Raw genomic sequence first — 23,613 nt, 5'->3', positions numbered from 1 at the left:
GAATTCGAAAATATCACTATAAACCGTTCAGGGTCACTCTGCTTCTGAAAGCACCACCGGATGCGCATCTATAAATGGGCAACGAGAAAGGTCTAATGCTTAATGACTTCACTTTCAACTTTTTTTCTGTGCCCCAACCCTGTTCCAAACTTCGATCCTAAACAAGAGAACGCACTCTAGAGGCTAAGACCCATCCTTGGACACCTAGGGTTCTCTGCATTCCTACAGATAGATAGTAAGTGCTGACCATCTTTCAGTGCATCAAGGACCATCACCCTCCTATATCGGAGAGATCCGCAAATGCAGTGCCACAATGTCCACTGTGGTGTGATGGATCCGACCTCCAAGGAATCGTTGTGTGACCAAGTCACTTGGTCTAACCCAGGGGACCCAACTCCGGTTTTCCCTAGAGCCCTTAGTCAGTGTCTCTCATGGCAGGAGTATCCTGGCCATTGACAAGAACAATGTCCATCTAATACTCTCTAGGGTTCTCTGGAATGGAGTTGTACACATCTATATTATGTTTCTTACCCAGACCCATGGACTCTAAGGATTCAGTGGCCTGAAGACCCATGGGTGCTTCAGCAAATAGTTGAAAGTGAGCACTAGCCATTTGTACTTCTTCCTCTGGGGAGAAGGCTAAGGAAAGGCCCCCATTTAGATTCACTCATTCAAAGTAGTTTTATGGGAGTATCTAGAACATATTTTTCTCATTATTACATAACTTGAAGGACACCCATCTAACACTTCCAAATCCCATCACACTCCTCAATACACTTAAAAATACCACTAGAGCATGAACTGCCAGAGCAAGTTAACCTTTAGATTATTGGCTGTAATCTGTGTACATCTCACAGAATGAATAATACTGTCATGTGTTTTATGTACAAATATTAGAACGGAGCATCAAAATCGGCTGACAGTGATGGAGAGGCCATCCAAATACATACATCAACAATCTAGCATGATCAACACCGATTTGCATGGCCAAGAGTCTATGTAAATGGCAGCAGTGTGTGTTAAGAAACACAGTAACATAACATATCATAACATGTTCAAAGCATCTACCATTGCCCGTCAACTCCATGATGAGCTTGGAAGACTTTTTCCTCTTGTTGGGTGCTGGGGTTCCAGAGAGAGGCATCACTGACTCGGATATTCAAATGTCACCTACAATGAAAAACAATGTAACAAACATAATACTAAATGAATGAGAGTTAAATAGCTTGAAGCAGAAATTTCATGCTTTCCTGTTTTTATTTTATTTATTTAAGTTCATTTCCATAGCGCTAAACAGTCCAAACCAGGGAACCAAAGCACTCGGAGATCACACTTAACAAAGGAAAAATTATACATCAAATAACAGTTTTCAAAAGTGAAGCAGTGTTCAATCATGCGAGCCTCCTCAAGTAACACATTCCAGATCTTCTCAAGATAGTCCTGCAAAGAACATCCCATAACCTTCTCCCATAATAAATGGTGAACTGAGATCAGATACTTATCCCTTGAGTGAAGATTAAAACTGAGATACAATACTTATCCCTTGAGCAAAGATTTCATTCAGGAACATGACATTCACCCTTGTCCTTCAGATAGATAGGCACAGGGCAATACAGAGTTTTATGGGCCAACCCGGCCAAGGGGGGAGTTTTACATGGGCCCTAAGCTTCTACAGGCAATGCAGTCTTATCTGGACATGAGAAATGTGAGCACACCAGGAATGTTGATTCCAGATCTGTCAGCTGTATTCTGTCGAACATGCAGACAGTGGAAGAAGGAGTTACAGTAGACCAACTTACCATTCATTATAGCACGGGTGATGGAAGCACACTTGGAATCAGATAAGAATTGGTGGCTCTGATGCAGCAGCATTACATGATACAACGAAAGGCTAATTATCTCGTTAAACAGAGGTGTGTAAGAGACAACAGCTAGAGATTTCACTTTGACCAAGTCTTAATCTTTGATTGCAACAAAGAAATACGAGGAAACACCATTTTAGCCTGGGTTTGAGGTGGTCAGTCCCAAGAAGGAGACATTTCATTTTAGAGTGATTAAGAGCATGCCAGATCTCTTACACCCAGGCCTCTATAATGTCAATAAGAGATGCAATTAATATTGTCTGAGTTGTTTCCTTCAAATCTGTGTAGAATTTTTGTGTCTTCGGCATTATTGTTTTATTTTTTTATTGATTTATTTGTGTTTCTGGTCTAAGTGAATAGACCTTAACACCACTCATTTACATGCAATAATAAACATATCATAAACACAATCCATGCATCCACAACCCGTTAACTAAAATCGAGCTTCCGCAGATAACAAAGCAGTGCAACTTCTAATTATTTTGAACAGTAATCCTGAAAAAACTGGCCCATATACGATCCCAGGGGTCCCTTCTCATACCCTCAATGAATTGCCCCCAAATGCTATTCCTGGAACTAACAATTCAACACATTCGTCCACTGAGTGCTTCAGTGATTCACCATGTGTGTTGCAATATTGAAATGTCGCCTCCCCCACTTCCTTGTCTTTCCAATGTAATCTATCTTCCTAAGATGGTAGAAGATTTAAGTGAAACCGCTTTAAAGGCATCATGAAGAAGGACACAGACAACACATTGCAAATTCAAAACAATCAGTTTTATTAACTTAAATGTCAGGATGGGAAAAGGCCTAACTTGCCCTATGTTAAGATGGGATTTCCCTACCTAAATAAAACTAAGGTCTGAGTCCAAGAGTTAAATTTAGGAATCTGTCGGTGTCCAAACCCTATACTTGCCCTACAACTATACAATGTGTAGGGATGTCAGCAACTAAAAAGAAAACAGTGTTTAACACAAAGTCCTGAGCTTCTTCCAACTCACACCTTTCTTTCAGCCCCCTTACCCAAGAATAAAACAGTTACAAAAGGCAAATTCTCAAAATTCCCTTTCTTAGAGTTAGGATGCAATAGTCCTATTCCGGTCTTGGAGTTTCCTTTCCCCAAGTAAGGACTGGTGGACCCTAAGTTCCAAGTAACACAGTTCAAACAATCTTGAGATAAAATGTTCCTTGTTAGCACTCAGGGATCCCTTCCCCAAGTTTCAGGTGGCACAGTTCAAAGCAGGCCATACAGACCTTGGACATTTCCAAGGTCAGTTAAATGTATATTTTTGAGTGTAATGTATTACACATTGGTGTTCACTTTAATGTAGAGACACACTTAGTAAAATTCTTGCTTTTTTTATTAAATCTGTATAGGGAACAAGAAAAAACACAATTGACATCATCACCTGAAGAAGGTGTCACCATAACCCCGAAACGCATAGTGGATAAACATCATGTGATTGTGTTGGAATAATTTGATGTATTCGTTGAGTTGATAATAATATATATAAATTCAACCAAAAACCAAAAAAAATTGATGAATTATTGTTTCCAAAACCTATTTTTGTTTATAAGGACCATCTGTATCTTGATTTTGAAGAAACGTTTTATAAAACTATTTTGGTGAATATTTTTTGGAAAATGAATGATGTCATTCAAGAAATTTTTGATGAATTGTATGAGTTTGGAATATAATTGACTGACAAAAAAGTTGCATACTGTGTATCTTCTTCTTTTCTTTAAATTTCACATTCAAATATACAAATATTTTCAACATTTTTTTAGCCTTGCCTGCCCACCATTAAGACAACATGCCTGATTTTACCAGGTATCTTCCTCATCCCAGTACTAGAGTGGTAAAAGAGCATAGTCTTCATAGTCTTCTTTGCTCTTAGTTGCCTCTTCTTCTTCCCAGGAATGTCAAGTTTCAATGGTGGGAAAATGAGGGGAATTAGCTTACAATAGCCCATAACGGTTGGGGAAGGGTTGGGTTAGTCGTTGATAGGGAAAGGGGGATACCATGTCTCACCCAAGGGCATCCCACCCCCAGTCCCCAAGGCCCCTCCACCTAGGAGTAGTATTTATAACTGTACGATTTTTCACCAGTCTTAATCCAGTTGAGGTTGAAGATTGTTTTTCTTGCTAGTCTAGTGGTTAAGGCTACCTCTTCGATACTACTTACAGCCTTCTGCAATTGAGCCGTGTTGCACCACTAGACTTTCACTTCCCAGTCTACCTTGGTCTAAATGTTCCAGCACCGATCTTCGGGGAGACTGAGTTAAATGTATGCACAGGAGTAATAGAAGTATTGAAGTCAGATTGCCAGGTATTGAGCGCTAAGGTACTGTAATAAACAGATGATTGGGGGACTTAGCTGCGGACTGCCGCACTGCTGTGACTCTGTAGGCTAATCCAAAACCTACATAATGAAATAGGGACTAACGTGTGAAGACAGGCGGTGTGCTGCCCTATTAAAATCATATACTGCACAACCAGGGTTTGTGTCGGCAGTGCAAAGTCACTTTTCAGCAGTGCAAAGTTACTTTGAACCGTCCAAAGAATTCCATGAATCAGGACAATAGTCTCAACTGATGGTGTATTTCCAGGACATAGGGGGATCATAGGGACCACCTTCGCATATGCTATGTCAGAAATTACTTTCTCTGTGCTCCACTAATATGGAACCTGCATAAATATGAGACAACATATCTTTTCTGGTCAATATATCATGAGGAGGTATAATGTAGACATTCTTTATTTATGTATTTATTGTTTGCTTGTTAGGCGCTTATACAATAAGAACATACTGTTTCAAAGCACCCACATGGCAGGGAGGGAAGGAGAGAGGGAAATACATAAAGCATTACAATATAATATTTAAGAGTAGTGGTGGGAGATGGAGGGGGGACGACAAACCTACTATGCCTTGTCAGTAACGTGCAGTGAAGAAAGGAAGAGGAAATGGGGGGTAAATGCTGGGGAGTCCGAGCCCATGAGTGGACCATGGACAAAGTGCTAGAATGTTGAGTGCTAACAGGCCTGGGCCAAGGGAGGAGTACGTGCGAATCTCCAGAGTGGAGGGTATGAAGATGCAAAGTGCGTATGGAAAGACAGGAGCTGGGAGGAATTGGTGTGGGAGGTCAAGGCTGTGATGATGCATAAAGGCCAAGAACACAGATTCAGCAACTGTGAGCTTAGCAGAGGAGAGAAGGAGGGAAGGAGGAGGAAAAGAGGAAAGTCTTTAGGAGCTTGCAGAATTTGAGAAGATCCTGCTCAAGGCGTAGGGGGGGAGGCTATTCCAGAGGAGGGAGCCTACAGAGGACAGTGAACGTCCCCTGCCCTCTGCCTATCAAAACACTTTACAAACAAAGAGTTGGTTCCAGAGGAGCAAAGAGGTCTAGGAGGAGAGTATTTAGAGAGATAAAGTGGAAGATAGTGTGGCCACCGGGCCCAGACAGCCTTGTGGATAATGTAGAGGCATTCAAAGTTAATCCATGCAGCAATCGGGAGCCAGTGAAGACTTTTTAGTGCAGGGGAGATGCGATCACTGAGCTTGAGGCCAAGGATAAGACTTGTTGCCCTATTCTGGATAAACTGGAGGGGTCGCAGAGTGGAAGAAGGAAGGTTCAGGAGGAGGATGTTACATTAGTCAAGTCTAGAGATAACAAGGGCTTGAGTAACATTGAGCCTCTCAGGGAAGGTGTGAAAAGGTAGAATTCCTTTGAGAAGGAAGAGCTGATAGTTGGACTTCTGGACAATGTCCTGAGTGTGAGGGAGGAAGGATAGGGAGGAGTCAAATATGACTCCAAGGTTTCTGTCTTCAGTTAAAGGCGCAGGGGGAGAGCCCAACGTGGAAGGCCAAAGTGAAGGGAAGAAGGAGGGAGCAGGGGTCCCAGTGGGAAGGATCTCAGTTTTGCAGGCATTGAGACAAAGATTGTTGGAAGTGCACCAGGACTGGACGGCAGAAAGGCAGTCAGGGATGATGGAGGGTGCAAGAGGGTCAGCAGGGAGTCTGAAGAAGAGCTGTGTGTCATCTGCGTAACAATGGAAGTTGGAAGAGAAAGAAGAGATGAGGCATGCAAGGAGAGCAAGGTAGATGTTAAAAAGTCAGGGGGGAGTACGGAGCCCTGAGGGACCCCACAGGTGGAGATGGAGGTAGGCGAGGAGAAGGGGCTCAGGCTGACATGGGAGGAGCAGTTAGTGAGGACAGAGAACAGCCAATCCAGTGCCCGTTCCAAGATACCAAGTGTATCGTGGAGCCTTTCGATGAGGATGAAGTGGTTAACTGGTTAACTGTATCAAATGCAGAGGAAAGATCGTCAAGGAGTCAAGCAATGCAAGCACTTCTTCACAGGTCTTCAGAAGAGCAGTTTCTGTGCCTCTTGATGCTCGGAATCCAGATTGATGGTTATGGAGGCCGCCAACTAGTTCAGTGTGAGAGTTAAGTTGGAGCAAAGCCAGATTCTCAAATAGCTTCTCCAGGAAGGGGCGATGGAGGTAGGGTGATAGCTGGCTGGGCAGAACAGGGCATTGAACAGAGTCACAACAAGCAGGAGCATTGAGGGATCCCAATTTCAAATTGTATAGATAAAATTCATGGTGATCAAGTTTCCTGGAAGGAGATCTTTTGTGAAGGAAAGAGTGCAACTAGGTTTTGGCCAAGGCATCCATTTGAATCCTTGACATTAATTTATCTAGTAGGATCTAGTGATCTATTGTGTCAAAAGTGTGCAACGATGCAACTGCTTCAGCAATTCGGACCCATCAGCTTCAACAACACAAAGCAAGATTTGTCGTATATACAAGTGGCCAATTTCTGTACCACTGTTAGGCCTAAACATAGACAGCCAGTCACTAAGAAGCTACAATGTTTCAGGACAGTCCTGCAACTGTAAATATGCTTGGTTGTCCAAGATTATTTTGCTGAAATGAGCACTAGATAAGTGTCTTAACTGGAGCTAATGGGAGGGACCAGCAAGAGCTTCTTTAATAGAGGTCTGAACGAAATCCTCTTGAGAGAAATAAGGACAAAAACATCCTCAAAGTTTGTTTGACAGTGGAAGGAAAGAGCAGAGCTAGAGAACCTTCCTTAATAAGCACAGACGAACATGAGTCTCCTGGGCCATTAGTTGGATTCAGTTTCCCTATTAACTGACAAATGTCCTCAGGGAGACAAGATGAAAGGAGAACTCCTGTACCTAATAATGAGGCGATTCAATCAATCATTCAGTTCAATTCATGTTTATTATGATTGTAAAACCATCATAAAGCCATCAAATATAAATAGCAATAAATACCGTCTACAAATCTGAAAACCAACAAGCCTAAATAAAATTTGCAATAAGCACATATATGATCAGAAAATAAATACATTAAAAAGTGTGATTTCTCAGTTTAGAAAGAATACAATCTACACATATTTGTAATATCCCTATGACTGGAAAGGATAGCACGAGAAGAACGAGAAGCACGAGAAGAACGAGAAGCACGAGATGCCAGCATGAGAGGCCGGGAGCGTGCCAGTGATATTACGTAGGGAAATGGAATGTTGAGGACTGGTTGAAGATCAACTGCTGCCAGCCTGGACTGAAGGATGTACGTTCTCCCTCCTCCCGAATGTTCACATATACTTGTTATTATAATTAAACAACACGTTAACTTACTCCGTAGTCTTTTACTGTTAGCCCACCGGACACTTCAAATGGCGACGAGGATGCTGTTTTACATGATCCAGCTGACATCATAGGCCGCTCCGCTCAGGCCCGAGCGTTGCAGCGGCCCGAATTGTCTAACGGTAACGTTGTTAATAGTGTTACATATACGGAGTTCTTGGTGTGTGTTGGGTTGCCGTGACTCCATATTAGCTCCGTGAATTACAGTTCTATTACGTTCATTTACTTCCTTGTTTCCCACACGCATGCGTGTGAATGACTTACTCTTAAAGGGACATACACATCATTTTTGTCTGCATAAACCAAACAACGTTGAGAAAGGAAATTGCTGCTTGTGCTTATTCAGGAACTGTGTTATTGTATGGAAACAACGCTGTTTTTCAAGAATGTGGATGTCAAAGCATTTAAAAGCAATGATAATATATGGAGCGATGCAAATAAACATGTAAGGGCACATTTAGGGCACATTTAGTCAAACTATCTGTGTACTATTTTATATGTGTTGAGGAGATACTTCTCTCCAGTGAACATTATATTAAACCACATTAACTATTGGTGGATTAAATATCATAAACAGTGGGCAGTGAAGGCATTTAGTAGTGTGCCTCCTCCAGCATTGTTTATGCCTGATACAGATGAACCCATCATTCCGTGGAAAAGATGGATACGATCCTTCGAACACTATGCAGGTGTAGTGTGTGGACCAAATTGCAGTGCTGACAAGAGAAAATCATTATTATTGCACTCTTTAGGACCTGCTGGTCAGGAAAAATATGAATCTTTACCAGAACTTACTGCTGACGAAGATGTAAATATTAATGAGTATGAACGCACAGTAAAGAAAATAAACAAACACTATGAAAAAAAAGTGAGTATTATTCTGGAGAGGTACAAGTTTGGCAAAAGAACACAGGAGGAGGGAGAAAGTGTTGAAAAATATGTGACTGCTTTACGTAAACTTGCCAAAACCTGTAACTTCAATGAACAATTAGATGAAAGGATAAGAGACCAATTCATGTTGGAATGCAGAAGTACTAAAGTAAGAGAGAAGCTATGGTCGGAAAATGATCCTTCATTAGATATTGTGATTAGGTTAGCAAAAGAAGTGGAGCACACTGAGGAATGTGTGAAAGAACTGGAGAACACGATGAAATCTGTCAAATTAGAAGCAAGCAGTCTGAAAAGTGCTAAATTAACATGTGAGAATGTTGATGAAAAAGAATCCATAGCTATGGTGACCAACTCCAGAATAAAGAAGAAAGACTACAATAAGTCACATCAATCATCACTGGACAAAGGGAAGCACAAACCTAATCAGAAAAACATTCCAAGCAACTATGGCAGGAAAGAAAATTCCTATATCAACTCAAGAAAGAAACGTCACGGCAGATGTTACAGATGCGATAGTGCTGCAAATCATTGGGCAGATGATCCCGAATACCAAGCATTGAAGATCATATGTAGTAGTTGCAAAGGAAAGGGACATTATTCCAAGTGTTGCAGATTTCATAGCATGTCTACCAACTGGATTGGTGGGAATTCTAGTAGTGACCGCAGTGATCAAGATGAAGGGGAAGAATGTGTCTTTGTGGTCATGGATGATGAAGATGAAAAAGTATTAGATAGTCCCAAGGCTAAAGTTCATATTGATGGTGTTGAAATTGACATGATGATTGATACAGGAGCGAAGTATACATTAGTACCACAACAACTATGGGATAAAAAAAGACATGAATATCTACATGAGACAGATATTAAACCCAAGGCATATGGTGGAGTAAAAATAAATACCATAGGATGGTTTTGGGGAAATCTGAAATTTAAAGGAAGAAGAGCTAATGGGAAGATTTACATCACTGACTCAGGTCAAACTCCCCTATTAAACTGGACACATCAAAGCAAATTAAAAGTGAAAATTGATTCCATTGCTGAAGAATCTGTGTTTGTTGTACAGGATGACATGAACATCGGACAAATAGTAATGAAGTGAAGAATTACACTTCTCAAGATGTCATGACAAAAGTGTTTCGTGAAGGGATCGGATGTCTTCAGGGATATGTGCATGAGATAAAACTTAAATCCAATCATACGCCTGTTGTACAGAAATTAAGGAACATTCCGATATCCATGAGAGATGAAGTCAGGAGAGAGATTAAACTCATGGAAAGTCAAGGCATAATTGAAAGCATAAACGCTAGTGAATGGGTGTCACCATTGGTAGTTCTCAGGAAGAAATCAGGAAAATTACGAATTTGCATTGATTTGAGAGAACTCAATAAATGTATTATACCAGATAGGCATCCCCTGCCTAATATTCAAGAGCTTATATCTACCGTTGGACCTTCAAGTCATTTCTCCACTCTTGATCTTACGTCAGCATATCATCAAGTCAAGTTACATGAGAAGTCAAAACATCTTACAGCAATTATTACACCAGATGGTTTATACCAATTTAGGAGGATGCCGTTCGGTCTCGTGTCAGCAGCATCTGTTTTTCAGAAGATTATGCATAAGCTATTTGAAAGAGTGCCAGGAGTGATATGTTTCCAAGATGATATTTTGATTTATGCTAATAATAAAAAACTTCATGATGAAAGATTGAAATATGTGTATGGTAAACTGTGTGCAGCAGGAATGACATTAAGTAAAGAAAAATGTGAAATTGACTGTGCTGAAATTGAATATTTAGGGCATAAGATATCAGCCGAAGGAATATCTCCAAAAGAACAATTGGTCAATGCAATAAAGAATATGCCCAGACCAAGTAATAAAGAAGAAGTACGTACATTTTTGGGTATGGCAGAATACTACTCTAAGTTTGTTCGTGATTTTGCTGTACATACTGTTCCTTTACGTGAAGCCAATAAGAAGAAGAATTTTGATTGGAACAACGAATGCGAGGAAGAATTTGAATTTATCAAAAATGCAATTGATAAGGCTCCAGCGTTAAAAAATTTCATTAGTGATAAGAAAGTCATAATTACCACAGATGCCAGCAACGTTGGATTACGAGCTGTTGTCACTCAGGAACATGAAGGACGAGAGATGGTAATCGCATTTGCTTCAAGAATTCTTAAGGGTGCTGAAAAATCGTATGCAGCAATAGAAAAAGAAGCTTTAGCAATTAAGTGGTCGGCAGAAAAGTTCAGAAGCTTTATTTGGGGTTGTGAAGTGGAATTCCGGACTGACCACAAACCGTTGGTTCATGTTATTATGTCCAAGGGATTGGACAAGGTATCCAACAGGATTAGAAGATGGGTGATACTCCTTCAACAATATAATTGTAATGTAAGATATGTACCAGGTACAAAAAACATTACAGCCGATTGTTTGTCATGGTTGACTAATATATCAGAAACTACAGATGAGGATGACGATACTGAAAATGTTCTTAATATTGAGTCCACTTCTATTTCAAGGACGGAATGGAGTGATGCCATAAAAGGTGACAGTGATATGGACAATCTTAAAGGATTGATATGCAGTCAAACTCCATGGAACAAAGCGTTGTTTGAGAAAGCCAATCTTTCGGAATATTGGCCTATTGCTGAAGAATTACATATGCATAGAGACATAGTTATGAGAGGAGACAAGATAATTCCGCCTACCAGCCTGAGAAGGAGAGTCATGGAATTAGGTCATGAGGGCCACCAAGGAATGGTGAAAACCAAACAACGCATAAGAAATGACTACTGGTGGCCAGGATGTGACCTGCAAATTGAGAGACATATTAGGGATTGTATCCTTTGCAACAATAATGATAAAAGTTGTGTGGGAGTAAAACAAACGATGGTTGTAACTGAAATACCGGATAAGGCATGGAAGGATGTGGGAATGGATGTGTTAGGCCCAGTGTGCAGTGCTGGTGTACAAAAATATTGTCTAGTACTAATCGACCTTCTCACTAGGTGGGTTGAAGTACTTATTGCACTAAATATCACAAGTAATACAGTGATCAAATTTTTATCGGAAATATGTGAAAGGGAAGGTTACCCGAGTAGCATTTTGACAGCTAATGGTACTCAATTTAGGTCTAAAGATATGAAAGAATTTTGCAAAAAATATTCCATAGTACATAAAAGGAGTGCCATTTACCATCCTCAAACAAATGGTACTGTGGAGCGCTTTAACAAAGTGCTGAAACAAACCATTAGATTGGCATGGTCTAACGGCATGGATTGGGAAAGAGCAGTTAAGGAGAGAATTGTTGCACATCGATTCACACCCCATTCGACTACAGGTCTTTCCCCATTTGAGTTAAGTAGGGGTAGAAAGGCGCACACAAAATTAGCGCCTATGTGGTTAAGCAGTGAGAACAATAGAGTCAACAAGGACTTTGGGTTGGTGTGTGAAAATATAAGAAATACGCAAATGAGAAACAAAAATGTTTATGATGAGAAAAGACCCATGGGCAAGTATGATGAAAGTACTGTGGTAGGAAAAATGGTAAGAATTAATTTACCCCCGGTGCTCAGAGAGGGTCTCTGTAAATGGTCCAAGCCCATTAGAGTGTTGGAAGCATGCAAACACTCTGTCAGAACTGAGGATGGCAGAATCTGGAATGTGGAAAGAGTATGGATATGTGGTGACAACAAACGTTCTGATGGGGGCAGAAGTAGTGGATCAAAGAGAAGTAGGGAGTAAGAAAGATCAGAATGTTGTATGTGAGATGAAGAATGTGCGAGTGATGAGATCCAACAAATCTGAAGTAATTTCCTTGCCCAGTCGCATCAGCGAGATGTCCTGCAAATCCAGAAGTGGGAGAACAATTCGCAAGCCCAGAAGGATGGAGGATTTTGTGTGAAGTTTTATATAAGTTAGTGTCAACACTTTAGGTGTTTCATATTATTGTATATAAAGGAAGGGAGATGTGTAATATCTCTATGACTGGAAAGGATAGCACGAGAAGAACGAGAAGCATGTGAAGAACGAGAAGCACGAGAAGCCAGCATGAGAGGCCGGGAGCGTGCCAGTGATATTACGTAGGGAAATGGAATGTTGAGGACTGGTTGAAGATCAACTGCTGCCAGCCTGGACTGAAGGATGTACGTTCTCCCTCCTCCCTAATGTTCACATATACTTGTTATTATAATTAAACAACACGTTAACTTACTCCGTAGTCTTTTACTGTTAGCCCACCAGACACTTCAATATTCAACTAACAGCTGTCTTCTGGTGCAGAGTGCTTGATTTATGCAATCACTATGTCCATGTTAGAGTCACATCATGCATCAAGAAGCAGTGCAACAAGGTAGGTTTGAATAGAAAAACCCCACTACAAGCCATTCCCGGGATAAGCGTTTCCCTTGATATACATGTGCAAGCTGGGCAAAAAAAGAGAAAGTGACTATTGGGTTCCAGTTCCTGCACACAAAAAGCATAAGACGCGTCCTCCATCTCTGTCCAGAACCATTTTCCTTCCACTGGTTTTAATAGAAGACACTTGAATTTTAGATGTACAAAAATTGAACGATGGTGAAACAGTATGCATCATTCTTGCTAGGGCTCCAGAATCATGTGACATGAAATTAACAGGTGGGCTCTGTTGCGCTATTAGAGAGCTTCAATTCGTAAAGTATCATTTGGATTGGTCCTGGTTGTAAACCACTGCAAAGTGGGAGGCATACTACGCAAACCATTAATATGCACAAAACCAAGTTCAGAGTGGGTGGCAAAAACTGGAGCGCTGCACAGGCGAATTACTAAAAAAATGACATAATGTATTATTTACTATTTATGAGGTTGCCAAAGACTGTGCCACCCAAATCTATTTCCTGTATACCAATAGCACAAGCCTTTACTCTATAAAATGTTAACATCATCATCACAGTCTTAACTCCGTGAGCAACGCAAATTCTCTATGATTGCTTGAATCACCCTGTATGATTGTTTACCTACATGCTTATCTATATTGCCAGATTGTATCCCCAAATTGTTGTACTCTCCCTCCAGAGCAGTCATTGACCATGAAAACGCACGGCAGCTTCTTATTTTTTCCACATTACCAAAACAGATGTTTGATTGCATTTATTTTTAGTTTGCTAGCTGACATGAGCTATGAGTAGTCATCTAAGAGTCTCAGAAGGGGCTTACGGGTCCTAGCCAAAATAACAGCAACATTGTCGTAAACCAATAATGGTATTCTTCTTGTCCCAATAAGTGGGATATCAGGGGCCGACTGTCCTAATCATTTTTGCAAACCTTTTGGGTACAGATTGAACAAATGGATGATAACACACAGCTCTGATGGAGCCCCTTACATGTTCCAAAAGCGTGCATGCATCTACCCCATGTAATATCTCGCCACAGATTCAGTTCCATCATGCAGTGTACATATGAGTTTTAAAGATCCATCAGGAATACCAAGGATAAAAATGATCATCATCGTCATCATATTACTTTATTCGGCATTATACCATCAGCATATAATGAAAGAAGTAATACGTATAGTATGAAACATCCAATATAAGATAACAACCAGCACATAGATAAAAAAGGCACCTAAACAGGTAAAACAATATTCAATTGCTTATTCAAAAACTCCTATGTAACCAAGCTCGATAAATGAATTTTGCCACAAAATATATATAATTAACCAATGTAGTTGATTTACACAGTGCTACAGTGTCCATTACATGGGTAACACTGGCTTTTTTGAGAAGAGATAATAAATATGCTCTCCTCAGATCATTGTATGCTTCACAAAAAAACAAAAAGTAGGCCACACTTTCACTTCATGCACCACAAAGGGCGCATGATTCAAAATGTCCAGGTTTCCAGCCACAGGTGACTTTCGCCGTCCTAAGAGTGACTACTGAGTACTGACTACTGAGTACGCGCATATGGTGGCTAAATCAAGTCCAGATACTCTTCTGCCGCTTGAACTGTTTTCGTAAGCAAATACCCGGGACCAGATTTTAACCTTAGACAGTTACTTATAAGTGACTCATACCAACGTTGTTTAACTGCTGATTTCACCTTCTCCTTGGTACTGGTCCCTAAATGTTCAGGGCTCTGCCACATGCTATCAAAATCAAGCGCTTTCAGCTGCCCCTTAACATGTATTGCCCAGAGGAGTGAAAGGCTTCCAAGATAATTTAACAGATTAAGGAAGGCCTTGTAAACATTTTAGAAGCTCTGGCGTTACCCAAAGCCGAATCCAATAAAATACCGGTTTCCAGCCTATCCTAGAAATGATGGGTCCAGGGCCACATTCCATCAGCAGTGGCAGGGGAGTTGCTAGGTCTGGAAAAGACCCGGGGCTAAGCTGCTGTCGGAACTGTTGGGACTGGGGGCTAGCTAGTCTTTTGGCTGTAGCTCCTGAGATTCTATCCGGGGCTACAACCAAAAGACCAGGGGCTATAGCCCCCTTAGCCCCCCCCTAGCAACGCCCCTGAGCAGTGGAGCATTATGGAAACCTTGTGGGAGTCTCAATAAAAATGTTTTATGCTTGGTCCCCAATTTCTGACAGTTAACGTATCCCCAGACTTCAGCACCATAGAGAGCCGCGGAAGCCGACTGTGTTTTATAGGTCCTGATCGCAGGGGACACTGCACTTGAAAATCAATGAACACAACTGCACACAATCCTCCAAGTGAAAGGTCATAGAGAGGTCCAGGAAGGCCAAAAACAAGGTACTATTTTCAATTATGAATAGTTTGAAGTTTATAACAAAAAATGTAAGATCTGTTTAGTTTTTTCTCAGCTTTTCTCTAAATTCCAATTGAGTATCCCAGAGAATATTACCAATTGTAATCAGTGAAGCGTCTATGAACAAAACTCCCCATAATATTAGAAGAGCCGTCCAAAACGGAGCTTTGGAGGTACAGCTTCTGTAGACACTTATCACCCTTTTTGTAAACTTGTACTATAATTGTACAATGCGATGCCTTATTTACGCAAAACTATGGAGAGGAGTTTGACTGCTGACAGTTTCCGATGCTGACGTCACTAGCATTTACTATTCACCATTTAAAGGAGATTTTGAATGCATAACGAACAGGACTCAGAGAATTCCTGAACATGACAGGGCAAAGAGACCAGCAAGATAGTCCAGTGAGTTCGGAGGGTAAAGGGAGCTCAGATCAGATCTCTGCATGCACACTCGATACATTTCCAAACTCACTGTGCACAGGGAAATGAAAACAAATGCTTCCTTCTGTACTTGTAATCTCCTCCATGACAGCTCATGCACCTGATTTGGTCAGATCTAAACACCCAGGCAACATTTGGCAACATTAAATCAATGCTTTCATGCCCAAATTTCTTCCTGAACAAAGCATGTATTTTGCATTGTTATGTATGAAGAGGCTGACAAATCCTACTTTGAATGCTGAAAAAGCATTTTGAGAATTTGATCAAACAAACTCGGCAAAAGAAAAATAAATGTGTTGTTTGAACTTATTTTGTATCCAAGCCATAAAGGGGTACAAGGGCAGACCTCAGGAGGGCCTGCTGATTTGGGTTATTCTTTCATCATGTATTTATTTGTATTCAGTTCCAGAAGAACTTTTACAAAATTACAAATCACAATTTACGAATCAAATCAAATGACTAAATCACAGAAACCTAAAATCCTAAAATGTAAAAACATTCTATCAAGTCATATTCATGCTATGCAAAGGATAAGAGCATTTATTGCATTTTGCTTTGTATTGTGTTTAGCTATACCTAATCAATCATAGTGTCACATATAATTATTATTAAATATAAAGACATATTTTTCTTTCACTGAATGCAATAGGTGCTCATGTGAAAAACGGAATCCCCATATATACTGGCACTCAGAAAATAATGACCCTGCAGGTAAAGCTATATAATTGTAAACATCTACCTGAGACCCGAGGTAAGTGCAATGAATACATTTGAAAGTGTGTTGCTGTGACTGCTTGATAATGACAGCATTCGGGACAGTATGCTGTTTGGGGGGATTTAAACCTGAGGTTGGAACCTTCTGGTGCTTTACATGGCTTAATAGTGAAATATGATGAGACCTGGGTGATTCCTTCTCTCTCTGCCTGCCCCCATGCCAACCTTACTGGCATACCAAACGGGTTGCATCATTGCTGTTCTTGGTGGGATTAAGGGCATGCAACCGAAGGATGGTTGGGGATAGTTGAGTGGTTTTGACCCAAAGAACACAATCAAAATCGTCTTACATTGAATGTTACTCATCCTACCCAGCTACTCGAATACCACCTTGCCTATCAAACCCATAGATTTGAATAATAAGCTTGCTGATGTCATGAAGCCAGTTGTTACACAATTATAAGAAAGAATACACAAGTGATGATGCTCTATCCAATAATAGTATAACAGAAAAACAGTGGCTGGACTATAATGGTAATTTATACGACAACAATATTCCAAAAGAATCATCTCCCAGTACTAACACATTAAACTATAGCACGGTTTATACTATTGGAAGTCTTGGTAGCATTTGTCTTCCCAAAAATCAAGACAGGAAACAGGGCCTGGTTTAATACCAACTGATATTTGTAAACAACAACATGAGAGATGGAGCCCCTTTCTAACAAAAATGTATATGGGCTGCTGACGATTGGATCGGCCCATGTAGCTGACAGGAGGCAATCTTGGTTTCAATCTATAAACAAGCATTGGCAATGCCAATAGTTTTGGCTTTTGTGTAGATATGGAAAAGGAATTTGCCAGGCTTTGCGGTAATGGTATCAGCTGGTCATTAATGGTAACATCTGGAAAATGCTGCATATACCGCTGAAACTGTTGCCCTTGCTGAAGCTTGCTTTTAGCAGGATCTCAGTGAAGGACACACATACTGCTTATAAATCAAGTGGCTGAAGGCAGACCTGATTAAAACATTTGTATTACACCAGTAGCACGTTTACAACACCAATTAAATCATTAGCTTCAGAAGACTGCTTTGAAAAAACCCTGGCAGGCACTTTGAGTGCAAGGTTTGATTTTACGGCTTGATAAAGGTTGCTCAAATCCCAGAAGGATGTGTTTTGAGTGGGGAGGGGCAGGAAGTATGTGGGAGTGGCCATCGGGATTGGCATGCCCATGGGCAGTCAGTAGGTGGATAAATAACCAAACAACACCTACAAGCATTGTGTCCCTCCTCACATGCCATTTCTCTCTAGCTGTACTCTAATGCATTTGTGTTGGCTTACCGGTGGCACTAAAGCATTGCTAGATTCTTCTGGAAAGATCTTTAGCAAGTTGATGTGGAATAGGTTGGAGGACTAGTGTAATAATCACACATTGTTATCCCTCATGCAAGAGGGTTTTAGGAAAGCATTAAGCTTCATTACAAGTTTAGCAGAGCAGGAAAAGATTTGCAGTAACGGAATTACCGCCAATATTCCTGCTTCTCCATACTATGAGTATGGCACTGGAGTGGAGGATTTACCTCCAGCATCATGCTGGAGGTAAATCCTCTAACTCTCTGCTGAAAAATATTCAAAATCAATAGAATTAGAGTGGCGGAATTACTGTTGCAGTAATTCTGCCAAAAAAGCCCCATCGAGTGGACTAATAAAGTGGGGATTCACACTGCCACTGCAACTTGTAATCCAGCGGTAATACCGCTGCACCAAGTGGTGGTAATGGTAATTCAGTTTGGTGGTATGTGGGCGGATTTACCACCCAGATACCACCAAACTCGTAATGAGGTCCTAAGCGTTTCAGCTCTTATTTTGTATAAGGTTGTCTTACTTAAAAACACTCATTACCTAGCCTTTGTAGATCTTCAAAATGCTTTTGATTTGGTTTCTCGACCTAAGCTAGGGTGTCTATTGGAACAGCTGTCCATTCCAGCTGATTTTATAAGCAAGGTCATACTATTATTCGAAGAGAGTTATGCGATGGTGAGAGAAGGTCAAAATAAGGGCTATACCTCAGAATTTAACTTAAAAGTTGGGGTTAGGAAAGGGTGAGTATTGGCGCCCTTGCTGTTTTCTGTGTGTATGAATGGCTTGATGAATACCATTGCAGAACTAGACGCTGATGCCCTGTCCTTGGGAGGACATAGGATGGTGGCACCCTTCTTGCTGATGATGCCATCTTAATATCTAAAACCGCGATGGTCCTCCAATGGCAGCTAACAACTTTTAAGAACTTGTTGAAGTCAAGGGCCTTAAATTGAATATAACTAAAACATAGATCATGGTATGTCAACCATTGAAAGGAATTGGGCTTTCCGGCCCACGTTTGTAATAAAAGATATAAATATAGAGAATATAGAGAATGTGGATGCATTCCATTATCTAGGCATCTGACCTGACAGCCCAATTAACTTGAAAATCCAAATTGAAAAGGGTAGCAATATCTTAAGCTGAAGAGGTGATGCAACGCTAACATTCTCCAAGTGGTACGAGGACACAGCGATATCAAGTGCCTTGTAGGTTTATAATTCTCAAGCCGTAGCTGACACAATTTATTTCTCCGAATTATGGGGGCATAGCAATATTAAAATTGCGGAAAACAAAGATGCAATAGACTCTTGGAGCTTCCATAAAGTGCCCCGTCATTGCTAAATTAAGATGGAGCTGGGGCTAAATAGAATTAATCTATTGGGTGAAGATTTAGAATTGTGAGCATTTTAAGGCTTCTTGCGAATCTCTTAATGATCTTCTTTCAATGGCATGTTTGAACAAACCACTATGGCTCAAATGTGTTACAACTATGCCATGCACTCTTCACCTCTTTGCGCTATGGGCTACTTCTTTCTTCTATTTAATACATGACACATCTTTACAGAAAGAAGCATATGAGGAGTGCACAATATTTGGTCTACCTGCGAAGGCGGTTGCATATCAAGATTTACCTGGACATCAAAAGTTCAACAGGTTTTGAAAATTATCTTGATAGGTTGGAAGAAAAGGATCTGGCCATTTATTAAAATTAAGGTTGGGCATTCTCTGCATCAGTGTGGAGGGGTGGGAATCTGTGAAGTGCCCACACTTTACAATGCATGATGAAATGATAATCCTTTTCTTATTGCTTTGCCCCCTTTATAAAACATTAAGGGGATGTTGGTTGAAATCTTTGTTAATGGAAGAATTCCTAAGAAATGTACGAGATCCAATATGTTTTCGCAAAGCCACAAATGACTGGGAAACACCAATGAACATTGCCCAGGTATTGGCAAAAGCATGGCAGAAGTGATTCAGATACATTTTGATGAAGCAACAGTGAGGAAGCCAGCTGAAGGTAAGGGTAGCTCTGCTGGCAGGTTGAAGTGAACTGGGGAAAAGGCAAAGGAGGGAGAGGAGGCTCAGAGAAGGTAAGAGAAAATAGGGAGAAAGTGGAGCAAAGGCTAGGAGTACCAGAGAAGAGAAGGCAGCAGAGCCGTACAGGGGGAAAGCCAGTGCTACACGGAGGGAGCGCAAGGAAGGAATCCAGGAATCCCAAATAGGAAAAAGAGATAGCAAGTTGGAGACACAAGGTCGCGAAGCAAACTAGCATTCCGCAATACGAACAATTGCAATGCGAGAAGCCTTCCGACTTAGCTCTATTTATTTCCGGGTATCAGATGTTACCGAACACGTGAACGTGATGATGTCACCGCGTGCCCAGAGCATCTGGGCGCCATCATGGATCGGGACCCAAAGTAAAACCCGATCAGATAAGTGCCAGTCAGAAGAAAGCATGACACTTGCCATGTCCAATAATAGAGAACTGGTTCGATACATTTAGACATTAAGGTTTCAAACCTGGGCAGATTGCCAAACAAATTACATCTACCATCCAATATAGTATTAATCTATTACCCATTCACTGCAAGGAATTTCATCATTAATTCCCAATGGTCAACCTTTGGCCATTTGAGCCTTCTTGTGCTACTGCCCAAGGAAGCCTCACCGACCGCCAAATAAAGATTTGGCATATGCTTCTGTTCTGTGTGAGTTCTAATTCAAGAACACTGGGGTGATGATTGCTAATTACATCCTCGGCTAGAGTAAAATTCAACACATTACTCCAGAAATTCAAAGGAACACAAAAATAATAATGGAACTGCCTTGGGCAGAGGAAAAAGTAACTTTTCCCGGTATGTCATTAGGGAACCTTTTGATTGCATACCCCAGTCATGTGAGTAGTCATGGGGTGAGACATAGAGCCCTTCTCTGGCTAGCCTAATTTTTATCGGACAGATCATAAGTGGTGGTATGTTCCCCCTTTGAATAAGGTATAAAATCAATCTCTTGTGGTGTCTCTCAGGGATCCTCTTTGAGCATCCTGCTTTTTAATTTGTATATGAGGCTTTTGGCTTGTATAATGAGATTGGCAGGTGCCCACTTCTACATCTATGCAGGCGACACACAAATACTTTTTCTAATTGGCAAGGATAATGATCTGTTGAGAGGTAAGGTGGAATTGTGTCTGGAGCAGGTCAGCACTTAGATGCACCAAAATAAGCTCAAATTTAATATTCAGAAGACAGAAATGCTGACTTTTATTTGATTTGATTTATAATGCACATATCCATATAGAACAGGGAAGAAACTGCATCTAGGCACAGATGTAATGACAGTAGGAACAAAAGAAAAAGTGCAAGAAACAGGTCATTGAAACAGATGGGTTTTCAATTTCTTACGAAATAGAGGCAAAGAGTCAATATTACAGAGATCAGAAGGCAGCAAATTCCAAATAGAAGGGCAGCCAATGGAGAAACATCGATTTACATGATGAACAAATCTGGAAAAAGGAATGCTGAGATTTTGGCCAGAAGACCTAAGCATAAGCTGTGGACAATAAGGCGAAACTTAAGAGGCAAGGTAACTGGGTGCATTGCCATGAATGCATTTAAAGTTAAAGCAGAGGGTCTTAAATAAAATCCTCTGCTGCACAGGCAGCCCGTGTAAGGTCCTATGAAATGGAGAGATCAAAGCAGACCTGGGGAGACTGAACAAGAGTCTGACTGCAAGGTTCTGGGCGATCTGAAGCCAGAGAAGCTGTCCACTGGGAATGCCCAGAGGAAGGGTGTTACAGTAATCCAATCTGGAGTTAATCAGAGTCCCTGCGATTATGGGGCGATTTGATTCGGCAAGGAAAGGTAAAACTGATCATAGCAATTTAAGTTGATAATAAATACATTTCACAAATTTGCTGACATGGGAGCCGCAACTTAGAGTCGCCTGCCAAGTACAGCCACGTTTATTGACTTTGGTGGAAAAGATGATCAGACCGCTGATGTGCTCAGCGCATGCAGCTAGTCCTGTACTGGGTAATTCTGGTCAGGAGAGGCGTCAAGATGGATGTCTCAATTATTGCCTCCTTCCATTGGAACTTGCACTTCCCCTCTTACGAAAACTAAGAATGTAGGAGTGTGGCTCGATTACTCTCTTTCCCTGTAGTGAGAGATTTCTCAAGTTTCCAGTACCTGTTTCTTTCATTGGCGAACTATAAAATGTCTGTTGGATGTTGTTGCTTTTGCTCATGAAATCCACATTATGAATGCTTTCATATCCAGTAGGCTTGATTTTTGCAATGCAATGTATCTTGGGTTACCAAAGAATGCTGTACGTAAACTTCAAAGAATACAAAATGCAGCTGCAGGGATGTTGGTGAAAGCAGGACGGAGAGAGCATATATCACCAGTGTTACATGCACTTCATTGGCTCCCGGGGGAGAAACAATTACAATGTAAAACATTGTGGGCCCGATTCACAGAAACATTTTATAATGGCAAAACCCCATTGGAAAACACTCGGTGAATAAGGGCCTGTGTATGGTGCACCAAGCTTTATATGATCAATCAGTATGAAGCTGTGTAATGATGTCCCGGGTGATATTTATTCTCAGCCTCCTCCAATCTGTTGTTGCGCCTCAATTTTGATGGACGAAATGGGGAGGTTGATAGTTTGCCATGCAGGCTGCTTTGTGGTGGAACTCACTCCCGACTGAGTTACAGGGGATTGAGAATCTGTTGAATTTTCACCATAAAGTAAAAACATTTGTTTCCACTTTGAGTATAAGGGTCATAAGGATGAGGGGAAGGGGTTTCTCCTGATACTGGGTGGAGTCTGTCAGTATCCACTTCTTCCACACCTTGATGCCGCCGAGTGAGCTGATTGTACTTAACAAGTGTCCCATACCATAATATCAAAATCCACTCCTTCTCCTATTTAGTTTGCAAAGTTACCAAACGCACCATCTCTTTCGTGAGTAAATGAGATTTAAAAAAAAGAAACTATCCAAAACTTTGTTGTGCCATTGTTATTGAGTGAGTGGTGAAGCTGTTATCCACACTTTTTAAGGTTGCTAGTTTGGTGATTGTTATCAAAATTAACAAAAGGCGATGAATTACTGCATTGGATTACTCAGCCCACTCCGATAATTCAGTGACAAGTGACAATTCTAACAGAATTTTCCTTGTCCTAATTTTAGCAAAAACCTTTAGCCAAAGGATTTTGATGTTTGCGCATATGGAATTCATATGAGCGGTATTAGAATGTAACACTTCTCATCTTGGGCTCCTATCTTTGCCTTGGCATCCCTGGTGACTGTGTTCTTAGGGCTGTAATGCAAGCCGAGAATCATATGTATCTGTGGTATCGCTCTCTGGTACCTGGTACATACCCCCGTTGCCAAGGAGAGACAGCTCTGTCAGTAGTCTTATCCCACTCGTTTTCCAGTAAATTGGAGTAGATTATACATTTCCAATTCAATAAAGAATTCAGTGCATAGTAGCCTATATTATTGGAATGATACTTCCTTTTATGAAACATAGCAATATTCCTGTATTTCCAGGTTTCTTTCATCATGCCACTTGTCATATGTTGAAATGGAGAGCAAAGAACAGGTGCAAATATGCCAGGAAATATTTTGTATAATTGGGTGGGGATCTGTCTAGGCCAGATGATTTTTCATTGGGTACATTGTGTATGGGATTGAGGATTTCACTTCCAGTAAGAGATAAGGATATTCCCCAAAAACGGCTTGGATGCTGTCAACTGTTATCAAAATGCCTTTTACATAGTCCTTAGCATGGTCTTTTAATCACAGCACACACTTTATCTATGTTAACCCCTATTTCATAGTCCTTTAGATTGACTGGTGAACAGCCTACCATTGACCTCATGCGTATTATAGGG

At 40.8% G+C, this 23,613-nt stretch overlaps 1 protein-coding gene across 1 annotated transcript in view; it reads right to left on the bottom strand.

Annotated features, from left to right (window-relative positions):
- MYOZ1 (myozenin 1) overlaps positions 1–23,613 on the bottom strand; it is a 144,879-nt gene that overhangs the window by 104,161 nt on the left and 17,105 nt on the right. The window contains exon 2 of the mRNA XM_069610691.1: positions 1,069–1,170. Coding sequence (XP_069466792.1) covers positions 1,069–1,144 — 76 coding nt within the window. The 5' untranslated portion in view covers positions 1,145–1,170. The remainder of the gene's footprint in view (positions 1–1,068; positions 1,171–23,613) is intronic.

This window comes from Ambystoma mexicanum, chromosome 8 (genome assembly GCF_040938575.1).
Source record: "Ambystoma mexicanum isolate Mex_15411 chromosome 8, UKY_AmexF1_1, whole genome shotgun sequence".
Lineage (NCBI taxonomy): Eukaryota > Metazoa > Chordata > Amphibia > Caudata > Ambystomatidae > Ambystoma > Ambystoma mexicanum.
Note: the sequence above shows the minus strand (reverse complement) of the source record. Positions and strands in the feature narration are given on the sequence as shown.